Genomic DNA, 13155 nt, shown 5'->3' with positions numbered 1-13155 from the left:
AATGTTTCACAAAAACTACAATTCCCAGAATCATATAGCATTGAGCTGTGGCAGTTAAAATGGTGTTAAACTGGATTATTTCTGCAGCATGGATGCAGCCAATCTTGCACAAAACTACAGTTCCCAGACTTCCACAGCACTGAGCCATGGCAGTTAAAGTGGTGTCAAACTGGATTATATTTGCAGTGCAAATGCAGCCTAGGTTTACTAATACCACTTTTTTTAAAAAAAATGCTTCAATTGTTTTAAAGACGCTGAAAATATTAGTTTTTTTAAATTCCTGTCAGTTAAAAAAGTTTCATAGAAGACAAACTGAAAACCTGTCCTTGTCCCAAGACATCAAAAACTAGTTGCATGTTTTTATCAATTTTGCCATTGCACTTACGATACCAGCTACTAATCTACCTTTGTAATTTTTCATATTCATACCAGACACAATACAGGGTTGAGTCTCCCTTATCCAGAATTTCGAAATCCAAAGTATTCCAAAAACATTTTTCATGTGTAGCTGCAATAGTTACGTATACCTTTGCTTTCTGATGGTTCAATGTACACAAACATTGCTTCATGCACAAAATTATTTTAAAATATTATGTATAAAATTACTTTCGAGCTATGCACATAAGGCATATATGAAACACGAATGAATTTTGTGTTTAGACTTGGGTCCCACTTCCAAGACATCTCATTATGTATATATGCAAATATGGGTAATCAAAAATCCAAAATAATCTAAAATCCAAAGCACCTCTAGTCCCAAGCATTTCAGATAAGGGAGACTCAACCTGTACTTTGTTGTTGTGTGCCTTCAAGTATGGAGACCCTAGGAAGAACCTATCACAGAATTTCTTTGACAAGATTTGTTCTGAAGGTGGTTTGCCTTTATATTTGCCTTGCTCTAAGGCTGAGAAAGTGTGACTTGCATCACCCAGTGGATTCCCATGGCTGAGAGGGGATTCAAACCCTGGTCTCCAGTGTCATAGTCCAATGCTCAAACCACTACACCATGCTGGCTCTCATACACAGTAATAAGCATCCTTTTCCCATTCTGGGCAGCTCATCATATCATTGGAAGTATACAAACTCTAAATAGTAACATTTATAATCTTCCACTCAAATACAGCTTTCAGCTCTTCATCTCTTGAATAATTTTGTTTTTCATTCTGCCATTGCAGAAATTTTCTTTGGGGCCAAAATTTTCTTCAAGAAGTAGTATTGAAATCTGTCCTTGTTTGCAGACACAATTCACATTCAGATCAGCTCTTCAGGTGTAACTCTTGGCCTCAACTACAGTACATGGTTTCTAGCCTGGACTGAAGCATATGAAATAGGAAATTAAATGAGAGACAATGAGGCCCTTGCATTGCATAAACCAACAAGTTGTTCCACAGATTGTTTCTGAAGGAATATTTCACAGTACAGTAGAGTCTCGGCTATCCGAGTCTCGGTTATCCAACTTCCGGATTATCCAACATCTCATAGTTCTTCGTGAGCGTGTGTCTGTGCTCATGAAGAACCATGAGACGTCGGATAATGCCACGGTTTTCCTCAGCCCAAAGGGAGTCTGCGGACTCCCTTTGGACTGAGGAAAACCAAGCCTCCGAGAAGAGGCCTGGGCTTGAACTCCTTCTCTCCGAAGGGAGTCCAAGGACTCCCTTCAGAGAGAAGAAAGCTAAGCCGCGCTGAGGAGAGGCCTGGGCCGACCGCCCGGAGAGAAGGAGTCCAAGCCACACCGAGGAGAGGCACGGGCTGTCAGCCCAGGCCTCTTCTCCGCAAGGCATAGCTTCCTTCTCTCTGAAGGGAGTCCTCAGACTCCCTTCGGAGAGAAGGAGTCCAAGCCGCGCCAAGGAGAGGTGCGGGCCGTCACCCCAGGCCCCTTCTTGGCGCGGCTTAGCTTCCTTCTGTCGTCAATGCCTTCTATACCCAATGGTGGCACATGCCATCATTGGATTATCTGACATTTTTGCTTATCCGATGATCAGTCGGCCCATTTATGTTGGATAATCGGGACTCTACTGTATTTCAAATGAAAAATCTTTCTCTTATTGTAACATCTACAATCCTGCAGTTGCTGAGATAGTAACATTTTTGCTTTCTGATGGTTCAGTGTAAAGAAACTTTGTTTTATGCACAAAATTATTTAAAATATTGTATAAAATTATCTTCAGGCTATGTGTATAAGGTGTATACAAAACATAAATTCATTTCATGTTTAAACTTGGGTCTCATCTTAAAGATTCCTTATTATGTATATGCAAATATTTCAAAATCCAAAACACTTCTGGCCCCATGCACTTTGGATAAGGGAGATACAATCTATATAACAATCTATGTAACAATCAAGACTTGTAACCAAGAAGAAAAAGGAACAAACCAATTGTTTCCTTCTTACTGGATACTGCATGACTTGCTTTCAATTTATTTTACTTTCCTTCCCACCCACCTGCCAAGAGGAAAGATTTGCCACTAAATGTTGTTTTGCCCTTTACAGCTTACTTTTCGATAGTCAAAAGGCTACATAAGAATCAGGAAGATGAGGTGTTCTTAGCAAACCTAGGACTTGATGTAAACAGGTTAGTTTATACAATTTTAAAATATTTAACTCTCAAATTTCAGTGGTTGTTTATATTAACAGGCCGATACATCTGTACAGGATTTGGGTTAACCTGAAAAGCTTAAATGTTTAGTAATTTGAGATATTTTTTCTTCCAAAAAGTATGTCAGTATATGAAAGAATCTTACTGACATTTTAATGACCCTACAGTGACTTCTGTCACTATAATATAAACAGCTCAAATAACCAAAGCAGTTCTCCAAATCTTTTCTCCAGATCTGTTCAGGCAGTTGGCAGTTTTAGTTATCCAAAGATTCTAGTCCTTCCCCCAGCCTCTGATCTATTCCATGATATTATAAGCAAGAAAGCTTTCAGGATGGATCTGCACATTCACTTTCATCATAGTCTTTTCAACAAAGATCTCTGAGTAGGTAGGTCTTTGTCCACTTCTGCTGACAGATATTAGAATTGTGTGTTAGAATCTCTGATGTGTTCACTAAAACTAAAAACTAAAACTCATTTTAGTTCTCCAGTCCCTCTCAGCCCACAAAGTAGGAATGGCTGCCAATGTTTTACTGTTTGAGGTACACCTGCACCTGAAGGTAGCAACTAATCTAGGGGCAGGAGTGCAGGGCAAGTACATCTCACCCAACACTTCCAGCCTATTGAGCCTTCTGAGTCTAAACTGAGCTATTTGTAGGGCCCTTTCTCCCATAAAATAAAATACATTGTCTACAAACTTTGGGATATCCTCAAACCTACTTGATACATGTGTCTTGTTCTTATGTGTTACCACTATGGCTATGTAACCAACAGCACTCACACCTGAAAAGCAAAAAAAAATAATCTTATTCCTCATCTAAGAAATTAACTGGAGACATACAGAATCTACAGAAATTGATTATAATCCAAGACGGATCAAGCAGAAAGTAGATCAGGACCAACTAGTAGAACTATATGCAATCTCCACTAGATCAGCAAAGGTATATGATTATGGTTGTTCAACAACAATTATAGTAAGGTGAAGACGGCACTTCATACTCTCTGACATTTCAAAGATGAAAACAGGGACAGACTGGGATGAACACACAGCCTAGGAGAAGCTGCAGTGGTTTGCTTTTGCTGAGCCTACTGGGAAGAACAAGAGTCTTTCCCCTTTTCTCCTCCCCTCCCTGCTGAGTTAACGGACTACAAGCTACTTTTACAACTTTGAACTTAGTTTAAAGAAAATGAAGTAAGCAGAGAGCAAAGGCTGAAAGCAGGGAGAAAAGCTGGGACATTTTAAAACCCGTTGAAAACGTGGGGAGGGTGGAGCATTAATCAAGATCTTGATAAACTGGGACAGTTGGAAGCTACAGTAGTCGTCTGGCCCATTAGTAAATTGCATATCTCTGGGTCCCAGCACTGGCCAGCTTATAAAATAAAAGTCTGAATGCAGTCACAACTTGTTGTTTTGTAAAATCCCAAGGTTGTTTGTTTTCTAATCACCACATCTTTGAATCAGTGTTCTTCACTTTTAAAATGTGAGTGTCAATTAGTTGCCTGTGACTAGGTGTTTGTCCACTTATGGTGACCGATATTAAAGTTGTGTGTTAGAATCTCTGGTGTGTGCACTTACAGTATGTGCAAATTTGAGCTTAAAACAGTATATTCAGGTCACCCCACTGAATTACTCATGGGACACATCAGGCAATAGATTCGGTCTCCTTAGTCATCATTTTGCACCTAACTATGCCACCTACAATTAGTCTAAATTTGGCTCCACCTGAAGTGTTTGAGTAAAAAAAAGGAGGAGGAGAAGAGGATCCTACAAATTTGAAGTCTGTCCTCTTCTGATTTCTTTTTTTTTCCATTTTAAGAAATCTGAGTCCTGAAAAACTGGGGGGGGGGGGGGGGCACCTCAGGGACCATTCAGACTACCTTTTGTACCAAATTGTAACCCAGATTAAAAGCTGGAAGTTCCCATTGGCACCAGCTTAAACACATCTGAATTAGGGTCTTGCACACCCGATCCAGGGCAAATCCCCCTTAGAGCGTTTTTTCCTAAAGTGGATTATTTCCCGTTTCTTTTTGGAAAACCCGGTTCTTCCCTGCTGCCGGCAAATGTGAACTTGGCCCCGGTCATGATCGGGTCAAGTTCAGGGGAGGGATTTAGGGCAGAGGGAGGAACATGCCTCCCTCTCACAGGAAGCTCTCTCTCTCTCTCTCTCTCTCTCTCTCTCTCATATTTTTATTTTTGACAGATTATGTGAATGCTTGTTCTAGAGGTTGATACATATTGATCGAATGTGTCTGCTTGTGCTACATTTCCCTTTTGTTTGCTTGCTGCTGGCATGGCTCCTCACTTTGCAAGTGGCATTTTTAAAAAATTATTTTGTGTGTGCGTGTGACATAATATGCGAATGCTTGTGTTTCCTTTTAAATTTGGCAAATTGATACTATGTGTGAATGCTTTTGCTACATATGTAAGGAGAGATGGCACTCTGGAGTGAGTTATTATTATTATTATTATTATTATTGTGACAGATTATGCACATGCTTTGGGCTGGAAGGGAAGCGGATTGCATTGGGGGGGGGGAGAGGCAAGGGTTTTGGAGGTGGCATTAGGCTTGAAAGGAAGGGAAGAGGTTCCAAAGAGGAGGAAATGCTGGGCTGGAAACGAAGAGGAAGCTAGAGGTTGGCATTCAGAGGGAAGGCTGTGGAAACCCATGACTTTGGGGGAGTCCCATTCTCTCAGCCTCAGGGGAAAGGCAATGGCAAATCTCCTCAGAACCAATCTTGCCAAGAAAAACTCAGGATGGGGTCGTTTTAGGGTTGCCATAATCTGTAATGACCCAAATACACACAACACACACACACTTGGAGATTTTTAAATATGACAAGTTGACAGAATATGTGCACACTGCCATCAGGTTTTTTTTTAAAGGAGGGGGGAATGCACCCATTTGGTTGGCCAATGGCTGTAGGATATGTCACATTTGACGAAAGCGGAAGTGAATTTGATTGACAACAAAGGAGGCTCCATTTTAAAGTGGTACTACAAACGTGAACTTCAAATTGCCCCGATAGAGGCAAAGGGTTGTGGGCACTTGTAACTGGGTTAATTCAGTATGGAAGCAACCGGATCTACCCAATTCTATCCAGGGCAAATGGGCTAGTGCAGTGATGGCGAACCTATGGCACGCGTGCCAAAGGTGGCACTCAGAGCCCTCTCTGTGGGCACATGTGCTGTCACCCCAGCACAGAGTTTGCCAGAGTTTGTTACTAGAAAGCCAGAGGGACATGGCACTTTGCAATAAATAAGTGGGTTTTGGGTTGCAGTTTGGGCACTCGGCCTCCAAAAGGTTCACCATCACTGGGCTAGTGAGAATGGGGCTTCAATTTGCCACAAACAAGTAAAAACCGAAGGAGTACTTAAAGGAGACTTGATGTAAAAGATGTCCCTTAATGAGATCACAGCATGATGGCAATTTCTTGTCGAGCCACAGAAATGGTGACATTGCACTATACAATACAGACATGATTTAATTTATTGCCATATTGAAGCTGTCATTTTATCATAAACATTGTGCACATTATATTCCAATATTCAACAATATGTCTTGATGAAAGAGACTTATTTACACAATAATTATAAAATGCTGTATAATCTTCCATGGAAGGCTTAGAACGGTTTTCCTCCACCAAATTAACTTGCCAACTTATCCAAGGATACATTGGGACAGCCCACGTTACTTTAAAATCTACCTTTGCTTTACTTTTCTACTGATCACTATATTCTAATTATTGCTATTTCTTAGACTTTATTTTCTCTTTTTTTCTTGTCTTGCATAACGCATTGATCTTTCTGGTACGAGGGAAAAAATGTAATGAAAACAATTTTACCATAGATTGTTGAAAACTACAAAAACACTACTGTAACATTAAGCACGCCCAGACTATTCGTTGAGCTCATGAAGTGCAAAGAAGGATGGATGGGCCTGCTTTGTACAGCAGTCTACGCTTCCTCACATATTACCATGCAAAAGTGCCAATTGACCAAGCCAGATGAAAAGCTGAGAGAGCTGTGATCAGATCTCCTGAATTTAGTCTTATTTGGCAGCTTCATGAAGCTTTAAATCTTAAAGATAAGGACAAAATGCACCAAACCGGATTCATGACTGAATCTTGGGAGGGGAGACACATAAAGGAAAGGTCACAAATCACACTATCATCCTACCCAGTTTGCCCATGGTGGCTGGGTATGACAGCTGTATTCCAGTACACCTGCAAGAGACACAGTGAAGACGTTTGATGCAGAGCAGTGCATCCCAAGCTATCTGATGGGAGGACCATTTCTTCCAGAGTGGCAGGAACCATTGCCATGTTTGTGCCCACTGGCTAGCACTGTTTCTTTCTTTCCTAGAAAGTCTTTGGGGGGGGGGGCAGCACCAGTCCATGCATCAACCACTTTGACTAGCACCAATTTGGATCATCCTCTTGGTTGCTGCAGACTAAATTCAGGAGATCTGATCACAGCTCTCTCAGCTTTTGGTCGACTGGCACTTTGGCATGGTAATATGTGATGAAGCGTAGAGTGCTGTACAAAGCAGGCCCATCCATCCTTGCACTTCAGTACATTTGTCTTCTTCCTCATAATTACTACCCCTCACCACCTTGCAATTACCAAGGCACTAATATCCAACCGCACTCCCTTAATACAGCAAGTAGCTGCATCATCCTCTTAGATCTCTAGCACCACTTTACAGTATGAAGCGTGTCTGGATAAGTGTGTCAAATGACAGCAGTTTCTAGTCTGGATGTAAATGTGTGCAAATCAGACAATGAGAGAGTTCAGGGGGACAAAGGTTTGCTCTCGCCCCCTTTCTAACAAAGCCCTTACCTCTGACAGTAGTTAAAAACCGTACTTATTGCCTGCAGCTTGAAGTTTAATTTTAACAGAGCTGCTTGCCTATGCAAATGCTTCCACAAACAAGTCAGTCACAGCAGCTGAACAAGTTCAGAAGAAGGATTTATAAACATAGAGATGAATCCATGGAATAAGAAGTCAAAGCAAACTGTAACAGCAGATAAACTGTTAAAAATACACAGCAACCAAACCAAAAGGGTTATACACATATGCACCAAGGTGGAAATTCAGACACACACCCCATTCCCACATGGACACATACACACAAGATTTACTCCCCAGCCTTTTCCATACCTTGACTGCAATTCATCAGTTAATAAAATCATTAAAAGGGTCCCATCCCCAGAGTCTGTTAGTGGAGGGAGCTCTCACATATGCCTGGGCCTCAGTGTGTTTCTTGTTTCGTAGATTGAACGCATAATCACCTCTCAAAGACTGACATGTGCCATGCACCCCACAAGGACTGGACAGAGCACACAAACGCACTTTGGGAAGGCCTACACAAACACACGACCAGCACCAGCCAATTGCACTGATCTATTATTATTGTTATTATTATTATCATCATCGTTGTCGTCATTGTTGAAGTAGACATCTATAGCTTTTTGTGGGTTTTTTGGGCTATGTGGCCATGTTCTAGAAGAGTTTATTCCTGACGTTTCGCCAGCATCTGTGGCATCTTAGAGAAATGGTCACTGTGATTGTTATTATTAGACAGCATGGACCATGCTCTCTTGCTCCCTTATCGTATACACTGAACCATCAGAAAGCAAAGGCATCACTATTTCAGCCGTTTTGGAGTATTTGGGAATTCTGAATAGGAGGCACTCAATATGTATTGCTTTCATGAGTTCTGGCTCCTTCTACCAACATCCACACGTCAACAGGACTGCAGGAGTGTAGATGGTGCAATAACAGAAAGGCTTTCCATTGGAAATACTGTGAGACGTTCCTTCGGAAATTACCTGTGCAACAACTGATGTATAAAGACTCAGCTCTGAAACAGAAGGCAAGCGACAAGGAGGAGGAGGAGGAGGAGGAGGAGGAGGAGGAGGAGGAGGAGGAGGAGGCGGCATGGATTCCGTATGAATGCAGGACAGGAATCATAGAAACATAGAGATGGGGGAGACCCCAAGGGCCATCCAGTCCAACCCCATTCTGCCATGCAGGAACTCTCAGTCAAAGCATCCCATTGACAGATGGCCATCCAGCCTCTGTTTAAAGACCTCCAAGGAAGGAGACTCTATCACCCTCCGAGGAAGGAGTGCATTCCACTGTCGAACAGCCCTTACTGTCAGGAAGTTCCTCCTAATATTGAGGTGGAATCTCTTTTCCTGTAGCTTGCATCCAGTGTTCCAGGTCCTATTCTCTGGAGCAGCAGAAAACAAGCTTGCTCCCTCCTCAATATGACATCACTTCAAGTATTTAAACAGGGCTATCTTATCACCTCTTAACCTTCTCTTCTCCAGGCTAAACAGCCCCAGATCCCTGAGTCGTTCCTCATAGGGAATGGTTTCCAGACCCTTCAACATTTTGGTCGCCTTCCAGGGCAGGAGCAGACACGTGTCCCGTCTGAATGCAGACCAGGGACAGACGTGTCTTCCGTATGCAAACCAGCTGGCACCTATCCAGCATGGAAACCCAGAGGGCAGGAGCAGACACGTGTCCCGTCTGAATGCAGACCAGGGACAGACGTGTCTTCCGTATGCAAGCAGGCAAGGCAGGAGCAGACACGCGTCCGGTATGGAAGCAGTACACGTGTCCCGCTTGCTGCCCTGACACGCGTCGTGACCCAGGGCCCTCCCTCCCTGTCTCCCCGCGCTGTCTCTAACGCGAACCCCCTCCCCGCCTCACCGTCCGGGCCACGAAGAGGCGTCCCAGGGCCTTGCCTTGCCGCTGCTGCCAGGCGCCACTCCGCCCCAGAGAGGCCGCCACTGCCGCCGTCGCTGCTGCCGCCATCATCCCGGCTTCGCCTCAGCTTCAGCCTCAAAGCTCCTCTGGCCGCCCGGGCCGCCCTTTCACCTCACGTCCTCTCCACCAATCAGAGGCCGCTCTTGGCCGGTGACTGACAGGCGCGTTCCAGGCCCGCCCCTCTCCCTCCTCCGGGCCTCGCGCTTCCTCTCGCGGGCGACGGTTTGTGTCTCGCGGACGGAGGCGGGGACTTGAGGGGCGCTGTGAGCGGGGCTCCCGATGGGCGGAGCTCCCTCCTGTCAGGGAGGTTCTCAACCTTTGCGCCTCTGGATTGCCTTGGACTTCATCTCCCACAATCCCTTCCTATTAGCTGCCTTTGCTTGGGCTTCTGGGAATTGGAGTCCACACCATCGATAATAAGACCAAAGGTTGAGAACCACTGAATCAAGTCTGCTGCTGCGTGTGCCTTCGTTAGACTATATATCGCCCTACATTCTTAAAACGCCCCTAGGTCGCTTTAACTGGTCTGGCTGCCTCCTGTTGCATTGTGGGGCTTGTAGTTCAGTGAGGCTTAAGAGCTCTCTGGCTGAATAGTCTAAATGCCCCTTCGTAAACCACAAATCCCAAAATGCAACAGGAGGCAGCCAGAGCAGTTAAAGCGACCTAGCCCCCGTTTTAAGAATGTAGTATTGAAGTCATTTCCAATTTATGGGGACCCTGTCATGAGGTTTCTTGGCAGGTTTCTTCAGAGAGGGTTTGCCATTGCCTTCCCCTGAGGAGGCTGAGAGTGTGACTTGGCCAAGAGCCACCCAGGCTGGGCCAGGATTCGAACCTTGGTCTCCAAAGTCATAGTCCAACACTCAAATCACTAAGACACTTCAGACCTTTGAATGTCCATTTCTACACGACTCTTTGAAAGAGTTATCAAGTGTCAAATGCCATCTTTACATAATTTTATCAAACTTTTTCTTTCACATCAAACACAAAACTTACTTTTTAAACCCTTCGTCCGCGTTCTTTGAAATAAATAACATAAATAAATTGGGGAACCAATGTTTTCTGCTAATTTCACCATATGTCCCTTCTTCACTTGTCCTCCCCTCATTTCCAAATCTCAACCATTTATATATTTTTGTAATCAAATTATGTACTGTAATCCTGGGCACAAGGGCTCTTTCAACCCATCTGCAATCCCTAGAACAGTCAAGGTGGAGCAAAGGGGTTTGACAGGAGCCAGTTTGGGGCTGTGACTCTGGAGACTAGGGTTCGAATCCTGGCTTAGCCATGGAAACCCGCTTGGCCAAATAATGCTCTTTCATCCTCAGAGGATGGCTGCTGTCAGATGCAAGCCTGCTCTGAAGAAACTTGCCAAGAAAACCCCATGAGAAGTTTGCCTTAGGGTCTTCATAAGTTAGAAACGACCTGAAGGCAACAACAATGTGGTCTGAGAGACTCTGGAGACCTGGGTTCGATTCCCCTCTTGGCCACGGAAATCCACACTTGGCTGAGTCACACACTCTCAGCCCCAGAAAACTTTGTGAGATAGGGTCACCTTCAGGTTGGCATAAATCGGAAAGGGCTTGAAGTAAACATGCAGCCATAAATGCAGAACTCCTGGAATATTTGTTGATCCATGCAAGTCATTTCCGACTGATGCCAACACTGAGGTCATAAAGGGTCATGGGGTTTTATTGCCAAGATTTGTTCAGAGGGGGTTTGCCATGGCCTTCCTCTGAGGCTCAGAGAGTGTGACTTGCCCACAGTCACCATGACGAAGCAGGGAATCAAAAGCTGGTCTCTAGAGTCATGGTCCAACACTCAAAACCATTAAGCCACACATGCTCCCTGGCTTTCGTATGCTTTTCAATAAATATATTCTTTGAATGTCCACTTCCTTTCCTGCATATAAAAGACTGGGCTCATCTTCATCCTCACACATACACGATGCCTATATATACTGATGAGGAAATGTGCTTTGTACATAGGGTTGCCATACGTCAGGACCGCCAGACCGGGACAAATGTAGGACAACATTTTCAAATGTAGGCCATTTCCCCCCCCCCTTTTTTTTTTTTTAAATGGAGGACACCTCACGCCCCTTCCCGGCCTCTAAGGCGACCAAGACCTCCTTAAAGGCCAGGAAGGGGCACAGGGCATCCTCCATTTAATAAAAAAAGTGTCCTACATAAAAAAGTGTCCCTCCTTCCTGGCCTCTGAGGAGACCGAGGCCTCCTTAGAAGCCAGGAAGGAGAGCGGGGGCTGGCCACGATTGCTGCAATCGCGGCCGGCCTCCTCCCTCTTCCCTGGCCTTTAAGGAGGCTCAAGCCTCCATAGAAGCCAGGAAAGAAAGGGAGAGCCGGCCGCGATCGCTGCCGGCCTCCTCCCTCTTCCCTGGCCTTTAAGGAGTCCCAGGCCTCCTTAAAGGCCAGGAAGGCACGCGGGGGCCGGCCGCGATCGCTGCCCCTGGCCCCTGCTGACGCTGGCCAATGGCTGGCTGGCAACAAAGCAGGGGACGAGCTCCTGCTTCAGAGGCCTGCGCGCGGGCGTGCACGTGGGAGGTGCGGCGGCGGTGGCGGTGGCGCTGCCGCCACCGAGGACAAAAAAAGCGGAGCCGGAGGAGGAGGAGGTGGGTTGGCGCTGCCCCGCCCACCACTCCAGAAGAGCAGGAGGAGGTGGGTTGGCGCCGCGGCCAGCCGCATTAGCGGCAGCAGCAATGGCCGCAGGAGCGGGCCCCAAACCGGGACCAATGCATGGCTGGGGCCAAACCAGACCGTGACCAGGAGGGGCCCCCAAAAGCGTGATTTTCCCGGCGGCCACCGGGATATGGCATCCCTGTTTGTACATGTTCAGATCTTAACTATTACGTATGTTCCATTACTGATGCCATTCACATATGAGAAAGTTTGGAAGCTGAAGCATTTCTTAAATGGAGGCCTGACCAATTAAAACCTCTGATAGCTCAAAAATATGCCTTTTTAAAAAACTCATTGCTGATGGGATGCAACCTTTTCAGTTCTAGGAAATACCACATTCTTAACACAAAACAAAGGATCATCGAAGGCAGTCTGGATTCTTCTTCATTTTGCAACCAAAAGTTCAGGCAGGTTTTCATAACTGACTGGCTTCCGGGAAAGAAATTTAGTTCCCCCCATTGTGCATTAACATTTTTTTCCCTATTCAGTTATTGTTTTAGTTAAACTTTGCTTAACTGTGCTTTAGTATAGCTTGTGTCTTTAGCCATCATCATCTGTTTTATTTAATTACGTTGCAAGCAACCTTGGGTCACAGCATGAGAAGAAGATGATGGGATAATAAATAAATAAACAAATAAAATTATGAGAATTGAATACATTGGCAGTACCACATTTTAAAAGAAGCAAGGGACTAAGCCTTCACAGTTACACCAAGGAAGTTGTATTTTATTTTTTCAGGCCACCCACAGGCTGCTTTTTGCACTGAAGTACTAAAAGGCAGTTGGCATACTAATTAAAACCATAAAATAAACTTCATAGGCAAGCAGAAACAACACGGGCAGAAGCAAGAAACAGCTCAAAGGGGATCCAACAGCCTCTGAAATAAAATAGTCCTAGGTGCTACCAGGAAATGATCTGGAAAGAATGCCAGAATTTTGCTGCCACTGCAGGAAAGGTCCTCTATTAAGGGGACACAACGCAGGGACTCTAAAGAAGAATATAAAGACAATAGGCACACCAGGAAAAAGAAGGCATGATGATGTTCATTCCTCCAGTGGAGATTTTCTGCAGCATTTTAGACTTTGGAA

The 13155-nt window shown here is 44.7% G+C and overlaps 1 protein-coding gene across 8 annotated transcripts in view; it reads right to left on the bottom strand.

Moving 5' to 3' along the window:
* PCCA (propionyl-CoA carboxylase subunit alpha) overlaps nucleotides 1-9633 on the bottom strand; it is a 308554-nt gene extending 298921 nt beyond the window's left edge. For 5 of the 8 annotated variants that reach the window (XR_016280158.1, XR_016280157.1, XM_089511216.1 and 2 more), the window contains exon 1: nucleotides 9318-9631. Coding sequence is in view for 6 of the 8 variants with exons in the window: in XM_089511216.1 (XP_089367342.1) it covers nucleotides 9318-9425 (108 nt within the window). In the remaining 2 variants the exon portion in view is untranslated. Of the gene's footprint in view, nucleotides 1-9317 lie in introns of all 8 variants that reach the window. The other 3 variants (XM_089511218.1, XM_089511213.1, XM_089511214.1) reach the window with 3 other exon arrangements.
* Nucleotides 9634-13155: the final 3522 nt, after the last annotated feature.

This window comes from Sceloporus occidentalis, unplaced genomic scaffold (assembly GCF_023333645.1).
Source record: "Sceloporus occidentalis isolate IW3139 unplaced genomic scaffold, rSceOcc1.0.p SCAF_2, whole genome shotgun sequence".
NCBI classification, from domain to species: domain Eukaryota; kingdom Metazoa; phylum Chordata; class Lepidosauria; order Squamata; family Phrynosomatidae; genus Sceloporus; species Sceloporus occidentalis.
This window is presented reverse-complemented; position numbering and strand designations above follow the sequence as displayed.